The sequence below is a fragment of the Schistocerca gregaria genome, chromosome 8 (genome assembly GCF_023897955.1).
Source record: "Schistocerca gregaria isolate iqSchGreg1 chromosome 8, iqSchGreg1.2, whole genome shotgun sequence".
Classification (NCBI taxonomy): Eukaryota; Metazoa; Arthropoda; class Insecta; order Orthoptera; family Acrididae; genus Schistocerca; species Schistocerca gregaria.
Window position 1 is genome coordinate 283,504,076 of NC_064927.1, and position 15,479 is coordinate 283,519,554.

Here is a 15,479-nt window from a genome sequence, read left to right on the forward strand (position 1 = left end):
GTCCGCTGCTGACAGAGTCACGCCTTCCAAAATAGAAGGAGTCAACAAAAGAAAGTACTAACTCGAACGAACGTGTTTTGAGACACTGTGTACTCAAAGACAACAAATAAATTCAATAAGACAAAGTTAATCGCTTTCTAGCGGTACGCGATGGAGTACTTATTGCGAGCGCTTGGTGCACTTAAATACACAACAGATTAAATGGTTAGACCATTACTTACTCAACTACGGGTTAGCAGTTTCGTCCTCCGACCCCTTAACATAGTCCCAGGCATTTTCAGTGGTATTAAGATCAGGTGATTTAGCGGGCCAGTCGAGGCCAGTAGAGGGGGTGTCTTACTGTTCGCCAAACCAGAAGCTTAGGCGCGCAGCCTTGTGAACATGGCTGTTGTCGTCTTGGGAGACGAGAGTGTGCACAACAGACACCAGCAAGATGCAGAAGAAATAAACAACCTGGCGTTGTCTGCTTTGATCTGCATGTGCAGGCGTACGACATGGCAGAGAAAACGCTCCCGAAACATAATAAAGCCAACTGCCTCCAATATACCGTCCGAGTATTGTAACGTAAACACTTCGTTAGGTTGTTGGTACAATGGCTCCTTGCGTCATTGATATCCTTTTCCACCCTGGCCCACACGATCGTGTGGGATTGGTTTTCAATTGGCCGCCCCTCAAATTCATCATTTTTCTGCATCACTCCAGGCTAAAACGACTGTTTTGGCTCCAGGATTGGGTTTTGCATCTGTTTTGTTTCATAATGCGACCACCAGAGGTGAGCAGATGACTTCAAACTTAGACGAGAGGAGCCATGCGTCCGCGAGGTAAGTACAACGTATTTTCCTCCAATTCATTCAATTAAGGTAATTCTGAATTATTTTCGACAGAGAATGTTTGGCTTATCGTACGTAAGGTATCCAAACAAGTGCTTGAAGTGCCAGTTGGATTTTATAAATGTTTATATTTGGAGTAGCACTAACGTTCGTCTCAGGTGTTAATGATGCCAAGCTCTGACGCTAACCTCACCTTCACATGCAGACAATACAGTAAATATTCGCAGTAACATCTGTGAACAAATTGTACTGCTTTGGTTTTTATATGCAAATAAAATATCCTTTCGTCTATAACCGATGAAGAAATAATACAATTTATTTTGCATGGTTCCGATTTTATTGACCTCTCCAGTGACGAAGACTTTGAGCCAAGTCACGTTGCATCAAGTGTGACCAATATTTGTGCATGTCCAAGGGAAAAAACTGCTTTTGTTTATTCCGTATTAAAAATTAATGTCTGTGCATGTGTGTGTATTTATGTGAGAGTATATGTTTACATCACTTTCATCATACTATAGTACTTAAAGTCCTTGAAAGAAATATAAATAAAAGCACTTTTTTAACAGCAGAATATATTTTATTTGGACTGAGATAAAACCTTGTGCTAGTGAGGTTTTGATAAAAAACTACCACACTGAGAATTTTTTAAATATTTTTACCTGATCTCACAGGTATAATGCATGGAAATGGACATATTTTGGATGAAAGTTTCAAAAATTTTCTCTCAGGGCGAAAAGGGATATGAGATAAAATCGCGATTCATCGGCCACTTAATCCTGTGGAACCGAAGACCTCGCTGTTTGGTCCCCCTCCCCGAATCAACCAACCAACGGCTGTTCACATTTACATTAATCCGTTAATTTTTATATTCGTTCGTAAAGTTAGAAAAGAAACAGCCAACAGCTAATATAAACAACAAAATGTGTAATATAAACGTGAACAGCCATCTAAAGATGACCTTACTGGTTCGAAATCGATGTCAGCTCTGTTTTTGTAAGTAAAGAGAGTTATTAATAGTGGCTGGTTGACGTTTTCCTCTTTGAAAAAATTATCTTGTAAAAATTTTGTGACTGGCACTTGGAACCAATTCTTCTCCTGATACGTCACATGGAATATTCTTAATAAATTATTTTCCAATTTGCCAAATTTTTACAGTTATGCGGTTACATGTGTAATTCTGTCGCATCACAATACCTTCTCAATTTTTTGGATACAAATAGTTGTCAGAGATTACCGTTTTTTCTTTCCCCTGACAGATACCACATTTGGCACTTACATCGATGTCTATGAGGGCTTGCTGAAAGGTAGTGCCTCCGATTTTTTTAATATTAAAAGTTCGATTTTTTTCTAAGAAATGAAACACACTTTATCAATATTCTAAATAGTTATTCTTCATAAAAATAAATGTCGTGTGACGAGGGCCTCCCGTCGGGTAGACGGCTCGCCTGGTGCAAGTCTTTCGATTTGACGCCACTTCGGCGACTTGCGCGTCGATGGGAATAAAACGATGATGATTAGGACAACACAACACACAGTCCCTGAGCGGAGAAAATCTCTGACCCAGCAGGGAATCGAACTCGGGCCCTTAGGACTGACAGTCTGTCGCGCTGATCACTTTTTTTTGTGGCATATAGTTCGTTGCGTTTGGCCTGGGCGGACGTCACAAGGTATACGTTCAAGTTAATCGTTGATTCCTTGACTCAGTTTGTTTACTACAGAGAGCACGCAGCCCTCTAACCGAACACGCTCAGCTACCGTGCTGGCACCACTCAGCTACCAGGGACGGACGTTATTCTTTATGTGAACATATTTATTTCTCAACATAGACACCCTGTAGAGAAACACACTGCTACCAACAAGAGACCATTTTGTTGATACCGTAAATTGTTTGTTTTGGTTGATGACGGAAGCCACATCCTCATCTCTAATTGTATCGCTTCATCAATATCAAAGTGAAGTCCTCTGAGGTGATCTTTGAGTTTTTGAAATAGTTGTAAATTGAGTGGTGCCAAGTGGGGAGTGTATGGTGGATGATCGGTGACAATGAACCCATGGCCTCGCACTGTAGCAGACGTTGCCGCGCTCTTGTGTGGTCTGGCATTGTCATTCTGAAGTAGAGGGTGCTCCGTGTCTAGATGAACGTATCCTGTCGTTAGGAAATTGATTACTGCACGCTGTTTCTCATGCGCCGAAATAGTTACTTTACATTCCGCAATTTTACAGGCTCCAATTCGGAGCCCTATAGCGACAGAGGTTTGCAACTAGCGTCAGCGATACGGGAAAGCTGACCGAGTAATATGTGTGACATGCAATACCTCTATTGAAACAGAGAACAGAAAAAAAGTCGGAGGCGTAACTTTTCAGCACGCCCTCCTATTTCCTGTCTTCAAATGTGTCGTTGAGTTATCAACGGGACGAGCTGTTTGTGGAGGGGCTCCATCAGGCGAGAGGTTCGGATGAAGGAAACTAGGGCAGTAGTGGCAGCGTCGAGACAGAGATACGCAGACTCGGGGACGGCAGCATTTGTCTCCGAAGAGCCGGTGTCATCAGCCTTCTGCCGGGGAATATCGTCTCCATCGGCGGCCGCAGACGAGCGGCTAATGTCAGTATAAGAACGGCCGGGGCGTCGCGACGATTCGTGAAACATGGTGGTCTGCCCCAGGGGCCTTCTTTTGCTACTGCTGCTCCTGGTAAGCTACACTGTGTAAATAACTCGGGCGCAGCCGTCGCACTCGTCTTATATCCGCTCTCTGATGGTGGGGGAAACCAGCCTCTTCGATCAAATGATGGGAAAATTGAGGGGTGTTTTGATTCGAAGTGCAGTAGACTTAACGACGTTTTCAGTGTTTGTAACGATGCTTGGAAGCCGAGTGGAGAAAGCTATTATGGAAAATGTAGCGGTCTACTTCTGAGAGCGATTCTCTGACGCTTATTGCGTTACAGAATCACGAGACTGGCTTTCTAATAGTACTGCTATATAACGGCTCTCTTCTATACAGGAATAATCGTGTGAGATGTAGCACTTATTTCGGAGGAACGGATCAAGATCGAAACATGGTTTCCGGCATATTATGTCGCTGGTCTCTATTGTATGTTTAAATCCTGTGTATTCTTGTATCAGTCGATGTACTGAAACATGAATCTTTCGCCTAATGGTACGCGGTACTTGACACGACGACGGAGCTCCTCTTGGGGCCGTTTACATCACGGTAGCTGATTCTGCCTCCCCCGGATATTTCGGATATTTTTGCCAAAAGTTTAAGCTTCATCATGTTTTCAAGAGCTTTCGAATGCCATTAACCTTGTGAGCATTTGATCTTCAGTCACTTTGACTCATGGTAATTTTTTAAAACCCCATGGCATGAAACACAGTGCGTATGTAGAAAGTTGATGTACAAACATACAAAAATGCTGGAACTTTACTTCCGGCATACGTAGACCATGTAAGATGTGTGCGTCATGCATATCGGAATCAGGTTTTCAGCAAGCAACAATTTAAAAAAAAAAAAATTGTTATGTTGTTATTACTCGTAAGTTTCTTGCTTACGGAGACGTGGAAGTGTTCATCATGCTTCTACATAGAAAAAAAATTAACTGGTTTAATTTGTTTTTAGGAAGTACAGTTATGGACTCTTCGGAAATACATGGAGCAATGCTACTAATAAAAGTAACCAGTTAAGGCCAAACATGATGGTGCATTGTAATTCCGTTTGCAATGTCACGTAAATGTGGAAAACGGAGGTGAAATTTTTTTGTGATTTTCCTCACAAGCAATTGCTCTCAAAGTCGGAAAAAGGATATCGCTGCATTTTAGGAAACTGTTACATACATATCTCAGCAAACGAAAATGTTACGAGGAAGAAGATTTTTCTAGGCAATATCGCATTAGTTACTCCATATTATTGACGACCAGTTTCGACGTTGAAACTGTAACCTTCTGATCTTCAAACAATTTTTTGTTATTAATTGTGCCCTCATCTCAAAAAATTTTTATTTATTAATTGTGTTTCAAATGTCGAAACCAGTTGTCAATAATAAATAGTAATTAATGAGATCTTGACACAAAAATTTTTTTCAAGCTATATATAGATCGCTCTTTTCATTTTCTCAGTATGAGGAACTTCAATCAATCTTACGAGGATTAACAAAATGGCAAAATTTACCTTTGTTTGTTATCACTTGCCAAAAGCCTTCTTCCGCTGTTCTGAACTGTCATCTAAATATTAAGAGAGTCCATATTAGGTATAAATCGCATAAATTACTTATGTGAATGCTGACATGTCAGATAGAACAGATCTGATTGACCTAGGTGGCCAGTGGATCCACCTTCTTCAGTGCATATGCAGAAAAGTGTCCGGCGTCATGTGGGAATCTCAGAGAGCGGACATGCAGGAAATGGACAGGCAATGCGGATATGTGGCTCTCTGTGTAAATGTGACACGGCCGTGAGAATTGTCGACACAGTCTACGCAGGCGTTTAGCGCTCATGATCGTAAGCTGAATATCCTGGGTTCGCAACACGATGCGTTGTGCATTTTGACTCGTCAATGCTGATTCCGCGTTATGTTCCGATGCACCTCACATGAGTGATCCTCTCCCTACCTTTCATGTCCCCCCATCTCCACCTTCAGTTCGCATAAATTGCTGTTGGTATATTGTTTTCGATGTGGGTCATCCTAAGAATGACCTCTTCTACAACTATGGAACGCTACTTCGCACTAATGAAAATAAAACACATGTATTTATTTAGCACTTCAGTAGATAACAAGGTTTGTCGTTCACTTTCCATTATTCCTCCTATTTTTGCCCTAAATGCGTTTCTTCTCAGAAACCTACCAATTTATGTAGAAGAGCTTATACTGCAAGTCCTTTGCCTGAGGTTGCAGTTCGTAAAGAGACAGTGATACTGTAAGAAATTGTTTAAACCTTCTGATGTTCTAATTTGAAGGCTCTTATAAGTAGTCTTCTTCCGCATCAGCTAGCGATTATATATCTAATTTAATCGACCCAAAACGCATGTATGAAATGTATTTCAAGTAAAAGTAGGTCGAACAATGAGATCTTTATTTGCAGTATCGTTTGGCTGAAAGATCAACACTGGTCAAAACCATTATTTCAGAATTATTTTCAATATTAGAAGAGATAATACAGCTGTCTGTCCCTCATAACTGACGTCTATGTAGTTCCTAAGAATTATGAGTTTATTGTCTTCGTACAGATTGTTATACGACTTTGGTTATTTTACATTTTCAGTATGCAGCTATTCACACAATTTTATTACACGTTTAATCTATTATTTCAGGTCTTAAGTTCGTAGTGCCCTACACCAGGGACGTTGTTTGCATGTAATGTGTACATTGCTTCTTTTGTGAATGGTGTTCTTTCTCACGTTTCTTTTTTACAGTTTTCGCGTGTCGTAGATTGTAATAGTGTCTTGGTATCGAAAATATTGTTAACAATGACTGCAACTCCTTCCAAAATATTCTTTTTCGTAATGTGTTTCCTAATTTTCTGAAGAAGTCTGGAAACTGACAAAAGAAATATTTCTGCAAAAGCCAGAAATATGCACAGTGATAAGAGTCTAAAAAAGTACGCTGTCCTGCAACATCTGCGAATCCTTATCCTGTGAACTTGCAGTCGATTTGTTAACATTTTTCATTCGTGCTTCCACTATCAAATAAAAATCTGTTTAATTACCGAGGAAAAAGGTCTCATAGTTTAGTGTTTATTTTACTAGCTTCTATGATGCATTGCTTGATATGATTTTATCCTTTTTGTTGTACGTCTTCATTTATTCCTCTTCTTCTGTTACTCTATTTCCGGAAATGTTTTGCTGGTGACAGTGAAAATTACAGCTTCTTCAGTTCGTCGTTCCTCAATTGAGTAGACATGTACCCTTATTGTACAATCCGGAATCCAGCTTGATTGAGGTTGTGGTGGATGAAATATAATAAAGAACGGCGTCAGGTACAAGATTAATGAAAATTTGTAATCAACAAAATTTTGCTTCTGGGATTCTTACAAGAAACTTTCCCATAATACTGTAATTTGACTCCGAAACAGCATTGAAGTTAAATAAGAGAATGACTAAAATGTCAAACTGGCTCAAATGGTTCGACGCTGTATGTTAGTCTGTACCAACTATACACTATCTCTTTGGGACAGGAATTCTGAATTTATTGAAACTGGAAAGAGTATGTAATTCAGTTATCATGTAGTTATGCAGTGTAATTTAATATTTTAATGAATAAAAATGTAAGGTTTTCGTCATTGAAGGGATTTTTTTTCTATTTGTAATGTTTTAAGAACTGATCTCTCTCTTCCTCATTGCAGAGCATTATTCACTGTTATCAAACTTTACGATTGACCTAACACGTCTGCCAGATCGTATGTGAACCAACTACCGCCCCTGTTAGGGCCAACTGAGCTAAGCAGTCATCACACTTTAAACTGTCACGCAATCTGCTGTGAATTTCAGTTTCATTTTGTAAACATCATCCTTGGCAGTAACTACGCCTTCTCCGTCGTATTGTCGCCGTACATTAACGTAAAAATGTCGAACCTGGAATGTAGTTGTATTCCGTCACTAAGATTCCATTATTAACCGTGCATTCTTCTTACTACTTGTATGTGAGAACGTTTGATAATGTCCGAGGTTCACGTAGGTCAAGAACATCCATAATCTTAACTGTATTTCAAAATTAGCAAATTAAGTCATTTATGGAGATGTCCGCCCCCGGTAGCAGAGTGGTCAGCGCGGCAGAATGTCAGTCCTGCTCGGGTTAGATTCTCGGCTGTGTCGGAGATTTTCTCCGCGCATGACTGGGTGTTGTGTTGTCCTAATCATCACCATTTCATCCCCATCGACGCGCGAGTCGCCTGAGTGGCGTCAAATAGAAAGACCTGCACCCTGCGAACGGTCTACCCGATGGGAGGCCCTGGTCTTACGAGATTTATTTTTATTTGTCGACATCAGATTTGCAGAACTGAGTTAACATAAAAATATTGCAGAGATGGCGTACATAAACAGCATGCAGACATACAAGACAAAATAAATTACCGGCATTGTACAGGATTTTCTGAAACGATCTGAAAATCTTGTAAGGTTGTTGCAATGTATGTTGTGCTGAGAAATAACTGTTAAGAAGAAAATTCGATATGTTGCACCATTTCCCGTTTAATTAGTCAATCAGGTCTTTGTGCACGCAAATTCAAGTGCCCCACCAGAGACGGTGTCACCAAACGTGTGCTTCTCTTGGTTTCCTAAAACCGAACAAGAGAGTGATACAAAAATAGACATGGGACAGTAGTAAGGATCGGACCCATGCCAAGGGCTGAGAGGTTTCGTGCTCTGTCATTTACACTATGAGCACAACTGACACTAATTGTGTCTGGCGGGCCGCTTGAGTTTGCCCACGCAACGGCCTTAGTGGGTACCTTCAATCAAAACGGCTCAATATATCGCATTTTTAAAAGCTGTTTCCCAGCACACCTTACCGTGCAACATCCTTATATGCTTCTCATATTGTTTTTGGCTACCCTGTATAAATAAATAAATAAATATATATATAATATTATTCATTTCTGTCATTACAATGGTCTACAGCAGTACCAGTTACCCAAATAATAAAACAAGTCTGATGAACTTTTAAAAACGATCAGTGTAGCTGTGTCTAGCTTGTCCCTAAGTATATTCCTTTTGTGGCCGAAGATTTTCGTATCTTCAGTGTGTTGTGTGTGATCACTGCAGACTTATTGGAAGTGTTGTATGGAAATACAATGAGATATGGCACGTTATAATCCGTATGAATCTGATGGAGACATTTTATTTTCATAATACTAGAAAATTTATCATTAGCCTTTATTTTATGTTGCAGTCGATCCCTTTGTCTGGTGGAGAAAGTAGAGCTTACGTTAAATGTGAAAACATAAGTTGTTTGCGAAATAACATTGAAATTGAGTACTCTCTGCTTTAACTTGTATTTAATTTTATTTTGTTGAGAAGGAATCCACTTTTACTTGTTAGTGATACTGTTGATAGAGTGTGTTTGAACGATTGATGATCTGTAATCACTTCCAGCAGCCTGTTTAAGTTTTTAAATTTCAGTTTACTGGATTGTGTTTTTCGATTGCATTTTATTTGCTTCGTGTTTGGTAGACCAATATTGTTATTTTGTACGTACGGGTGTGAGCATGACAATTTAAATCTCACCCCTGAAAGGTCCGAGGAACAAAAGGGTTTACTGAGTAGTTACGCTTATATTCTTGAGTAAACTGTGGGTTATTGCCCACATTGCGCAAGTTTGGGAGGGTTCTTAGGCTAACTGTTTGCTGTTTCCTCGAACACTGTGTAACCTAAATATATTTTTTTTACCAATGAAATTGTATAGTTTTTGTATTCCGTGGATCAGGATGATCAGTTATGATTGCATGTAAGTGAACGCTGTCTTAGGGGTTTAAGCTGGATTTAGCTTTGTGCGATGTAATATACACTTCTGGAAATGGAAAAAAGAACACATTGACATCGGTGTGTCAGACCCACCATACTTGCTCCGGACACTGCGAGAGGGCTGTACAAGCAATGATCACACGCACGGCACAGCGAACACACCAGGAACCGCGGTGTTGGCCGTCGAATGGCGCTAGCTGCGCATCATTTGTGCACCGCCGCCGTCAGTGTCAGCCAGTTTGCCGTGGCATACGGAGCTCCATCGCAGTCTTTAACACTGGTAGCATGCCGCGACAGCGTGAACGTGAACCGTATGTGCAGTTGACGGACTTTGAGCGAGGGTGTATAGTGGGCATGCGGGAGGCCGGGTGGACGTACCGCCGAATTGCTCAACACGTGGGGCGTGAGGTCTCCACAGTACATCGATGTTGTCGCCAGTGGTCGGCGGAAGGTGCACGTGCCCGTCGACCTGGGACTGGACCGCAGCGACGCACGGATGCACGCCAAGACCGTAGGATCCTACGCAGTGCCGTAGGGGACCGCACCGCCACTTGCCAGCAAATTAGGGACACTGTTGCTCCTGGGGTATCGGCGAGGACCATTCGCAACCGTCTCCATGAAGCTGGGCTACGGTCCCGCACACCGTTCGGCCGTCTTCCGCTCACGCCCCAACATCGTGCAGCCCGCCTCCAGTGGTGTCGCGACATGCGTGAATGGAGGGACGAATGGAGACGTGTCGTCTTCAGCGATGAGAGTCGCTTCTGCCTTGGTGCCAATGATGGTCGTATGCGTGTTTGGCGCCGTGCAGGTGAGCGCCACAAACAGGACTGCATACGACCGAGGCACACAGGGCCAACACCCGGCATCATGGTGTGGGGAGCGATCTCCTACACTGGCCATACACCTCTGGTGATCGTCGAGGGGGCACTGAATAGTGCACGGTACATCCTAGACCGGCAAGGGAACTTGCTGTTCCAACAGGACAGTGCACTTCCGCATGTATCCCGTGCCACCGAACGTGCTCTAGAAGGTGTAAGTCAACTACCCTGGCCAGCAAGATCTCCGGATCTGTCCCCCATTGAGCATGTTTGGGACTGGATGAAGCGTCGTCTCACGCGGTCTGCACGTCCAGCACGAACGCTGGTCCAACTGAGGTGCCAGGTGGAAATGGCATGGCAAGCCGTTCCACAGGACTACATCCAGCATCTCTACGATCGTCTCCATGGGAGAATAGCAGCCTGCATTGCTCCGAAAGGTGGATATACACTGTACTAGTGCCGACATTGTGCATGCTCTGTTGCCTGTGTCTATGTGCCTGTGGTTCTGTCAGTGTGATCATGTGATGTATTTGACCCCAGGAATGTGTCAATAAAGTTTCCCCTTCCTGGGACAATGAATTCACGGTGTTCTTATTTCAATTTCCAGGAGTGTATTTCAGTGGATTTCAGTGGGACATCGACAACGGGATTGTTGGTGATAACTAAAATCGCCTACTGTTGAAATTTCAAAGTTAGAAACTTTGAAATTAAAACTGCAGCCACCTTCATTCATCAGGAAAAATTCAAGTTATGTGTTTACTTTTAACACCGTAACTACTCTTCTAGTATGGTATGGGACGTGTAGTACGCGGTAGGGTGCAGTTTTTAATGTTGTTGTTGTTGTTGTCTTCAGTCCTGAGACTGGTTTGATGCAGCTCTCCATGCTACTCTGTCCTGTGCAAGCTTCTTCATCTCCCAGTACCTACTGTAACCTACATCCTTCTGAATCTGCTTAGTGTTTTCATCTCTTGGTCTCCCTCTACGATTTTCACCCTCCACGCTGCCCTCCAATGCTAAATTTGTGATCCCTTGATGCCTCAGGACATGTCCTACCAACCTATCCCTTCTTCTGGTCACGTTGTGCCACAAATTTCTCTTCTCCCCAATCCTATTCAATACCTCCTCATTAGTTACGTGATCTATCCACCTTATCTTCAGCACTCTTCTGTAGCATCACATTTCGAAAGCTTCTATTCTCTTCTTGTCCAAAATAGTTATCGTCCATGTTTCACTTCCATACATGGCTACACTCCGTACAAATACTTTCAGAAACGACTTCCCGATACATAAATCTATATTTGATGTTAACAAATTTCTCTTCTTCAGAAACGCTTTCCTTGCCATTGCCAGTCTACATTTTATATCCTCTCTACTTCGTCCATCGTCAGTTATCTTACTTCCTAAATAGCAAAACTCCTTTACTACTTTAAGTGTCTCATTTCCTAATATAATTCCCTCAGCATCACCCGATTTAATCTGACTACATTCCATTATCCTCGTTTTGCTTTTGTTGATGTTCATCTTATATCCTCCTTTCAAGACACTGTCCATTTCGTTCAACTGCTCTTCCAGGTCCTTTGCTGTATCTGACCGAATTACAATGTCATCGACGAACCTCAAAGTTTTTACTACTTCTCTATGAATTTTAATACCTACTCCGAATTTTTCTTTTGTTTCCTTTACTGCTTGCTCAATATACAGATTGAATAACATCGGGGAGAGGCTACAACCCTGTCTCACTCCTTTCCCAACCACTGCTTCCCTTTCATGCCCCTCGACTCTTATGACTGCCATCTGGTTTCTGTACAAATTGTAAATAGCCTTTTGCTCCCTGTATTTTACCCCCGCCACCTTCAGAATTTGAAAGAGAGTATTCCAGTCAATATTGTCAAAAGCTTTCTCCAAGTCTACAAATGCTAGAAACGTAGGTTTGCCTTTCCTTAATCTTTCTTCTAAGATAAGTCGTAAGGTCAGTATTGCTTCACGTGTTCCAACATTTCTACGGAATCCAAACTGATCCTCCCCGAGGTCCGCATCTACCAGATTTTCCATTCGTCTGTAAAGAATTCGCGTTAGTATTTTGCAGCTGTGACTTATTAAACTGATAGATCGGTAATTGTCACACCTGTCAGCACCTGCTTTCTTTGGGATTGGAATTATTATATATTCTTCTTGAAGTATGAGGGTATTTCGCCTGTCTAATACATCTTCCTCACCAGATGGTAGATTTTTGTCATGATTGGCTCTCCCAAGGCGGTCAGTAGTTCTAATGGAACGTTGTCTACTTCCGGGGCCTTGTTTCGACTCAAGTCTTTCAGTGCTCTGTCAAACTCTTCACGCAGTATCTTATCTCCCATTTCGTCTTCATGTACATCCTCTTCCATTTCCATAATATTGTCCTTAAGTACATCACCCTTGTATAGACCCTCTATATACTCCTTCCACCTTTCTGCTTTCCCTTCTTTGCTTAGAACTGGGTTGCCATCTGAGCTCTTGATATTCATGCAAGTGGTTCTCTTCTCTCCAAAGGTCTCTTTGATTTTCCTGTAGGCAGTATCTATCTTACCCCTAGTCCTCTAGCCATCCCTGCTTAGCCATTTTGCACTTCCTGTCGATCTCATTTTTGAGACGTTTGTATTCCTTTTTGCCTGCTTCATTTACTGCATTTTCGTATTTTCTCCTTTCATCAATTAAATTCAATATTTCTTCTTGTTTAGTTTTTGTATTCCGTGGATCAGGATGATCAGTTATGGTTGCATGTAAGTGAACGCTGTCTTAGGGGTTTAAGCTGGATTTAGCTTTGTGCGATGCAAATACATTTCAGTGGGACAGCCACAACTGGATAGTTGGTGATGACTAAAATCGCCTGCAGTTGAAATTTCAAAGTTAGAAACTGTGAAATTAAAACTGCAGCCAACTTCATTCATCAGGAAAAATTCAAGTTATGTGTTTACTTTTTACACCGTAACCACTCTTCTAGTATGGTATGGGACGTGTAGTACGCGGTAGGGTGTACTTTTTAATGTATCACATGTTAAATGTTCTTCCCGTTTCATTCACGAATGGGGCACGGTCACAGTTCTTGTTTTTGCGCCAGTTTGTGAGCTGTTATTTGGGTAGGTGCACCTGCTCAATCTCTTCGGATCAGATAGTAAGGGGATTGAAGAACATTTGTGATTTCTGCTTTGAAAGCTGGTTCTGGGGATAGTTTTCTAAGCAGATTTGTCTAGAGACGTTGGCGTTTGTCAGATGGGCCCCTTCATCAATATTTCTGTTACACTCTGTCGTCAATCAAACAAAGAAACAGCGTAGAGTTTTCTTGTTTGGGAGAGCAAATAAAAGTGTCATTAATGAATATCTTCATAGTCAACTCCAAGCATTCACCGTGGGACACAAAGATATTGAGCATATTTGGCCGGAATTTAAAGGTATTCTCCACCATGTGCTAGAGAAGTATGTGCCTAGCAAAACATAGGGGGGGGGGGGAGGGGGGAAAGGATCCTCCTTGGGACAACAAGCGTACTAGGAAGTTGCTGAGAAAGCAGAAAATTTTGCACAGTCGTTTTAAACGTAGTCACTGCCCGCTGACAAACAGAAATTATGCGAAATGAAAGCAGCTGTCAGAAGAACAATGAGAGATTCGTATAACGAATTTGAAAGCAATATTTTACCTGCAGGTTCTAAAAATAACCCCAAAAATGTTGGTCGTTCGTGAAATCTATGAACGCTACAAATAATTCAATACTTTCTCTGGCTGACATTACGGGTAATGTAATTGATAATGATAAACAGAAGGCTGAAATTCTAAACCTACCTTTCAAAAACTCGTTTACCGTAGAAGACTGCATCATCATTCCCCCTTTCAACTGTCCAACAAACGCAAGGATGGCTGGCATAATGTTTAGTGTATCTGGGATTGTAAAACAATTAAGATCCTTAGTTGCCAGGAAGGCATCTGGCCCAGAAGGTATCCCTGTAAGATTATGTGTTGACTATACTACAAATATAGCACCATTATTATCCATCATCTATCAGAGATCATTGGAAAAGCGGAAAGTTCTACGGGACTGGAAGAAGGCCCATGTCATAAAAATCTATAAAAAAGGTAGAAAATCGGATCAGCCTAATTACTGGTTAATTTCACTGACATAGATTAGTTGTAGAATCATGGAACATATTTTGTGTTCAAACATAATGAACTTTCTAAACTCTGAGAAGCTCATCTGCAGAAACCAGCGGTCATGCGAGACACAGATGGCCCTCTTTGTGCATGATATACAACAGGCTCTAGATACCGGCTCTTGGGTTGATGCCATATTCCTCGATTTTCGAAAGGCATTCGTACTGTCGCTTTCTGCAAAAAGTTTCACGCAGGAGTCTATCCGATGACATGTGGGGTTGGATAGAAAGTTTTCTAACAGACAGAGAGCAGTATGTCGTCCTCAATGAGTGAACTTCAACAGAAACAAGCATAACTTCAGGTGCGCCCCAGGGCAGCGTAATAGGTCCGCTGCTTTTTACGGTTTACGTAAACGATCTGGTTGATGGTATTGACAACGGCATTAGACCGTTTGGCGATGACGCTGCAGTCTACAGGTAAGTAGTATCACACGAAAGTTGTGAACTAATGAATGAGGATTTGCAGAAAATAAATGCGTAGTGTAATGCCTGAAGTTATCCCTCAATATTAGTAAGCGTAACCTACTGCTTGTAACAAAGCGAAAATCCCCATTACTGTGCGAGTACAAAATAAATGCCCAGTCTTTGGAAGCGGTAACATCCGTCCAGTATCTGGGTGTGAGTACTCGTAATGATCTCAAATCGAATGATCAGATTACACAAGTAACGGGTAAGGCAAACTCTAGACAGCGGTTTATTTGTAGAATCCTGAAGCGATGCAGTCCTTCAACAAAGGAAATAGCTTACAATACGTTAGTTCGTCCACTCTTGGACTTCTGTTCATCTGTATGGGACCCTCACCAGTTGGGTCTGATTCAAGAGATTGAGAAGCTCCAAAGAAGGGTGGCATTATTCGTGACTGGTACATTTAGCCATCGCGAGAGCGTTACAAGTCTCATAGAAAGTTTGAAGTGGGACACACTTGCAGATAGACGACGCGCTAAATGGACGGGGCTGCTCACTAAATTCCGAAATCCTATCTTCACCGAGGACGTAAGCATATATTATTACCACCAACTTTCACGTGGCGGAAACGTCGTTGCCGACTGCAGGGCAGCCGGGCACTTATTCAGGTTGTAACAAGAAAGGCCATGTCCGTTCTGCAAGCCTCCGACATAGACTGGTTCGGACGCCGTCCGGAGACGTCCCTCTTCCTGCGGCGCCTTCTGTGTTACCTCTGTCTTACGTGTCTGCGGCGGTGCT

The 15,479-nt window shown here is 42.0% G+C and overlaps 1 protein-coding gene across 1 annotated transcript in view; it reads left to right on the plus strand.

The window, feature by feature from the left end:
- The first annotated feature begins 3,342 nt into the window (after window positions 1-3,342).
- Window positions 3,343-15,479, plus strand: part of LOC126284456 (mucin-5AC-like) — a 68,002-nt gene continuing 55,865 nt past the window's right edge. Inside the window, exon 1 of the mRNA XM_049983377.1 lies at window positions 3,343-3,520. Coding sequence (XP_049839334.1) covers window positions 3,476-3,520 — 45 coding nt within the window. The 5' untranslated portion in view covers window positions 3,343-3,475. The remainder of the gene's footprint in view (window positions 3,521-15,479) is intronic.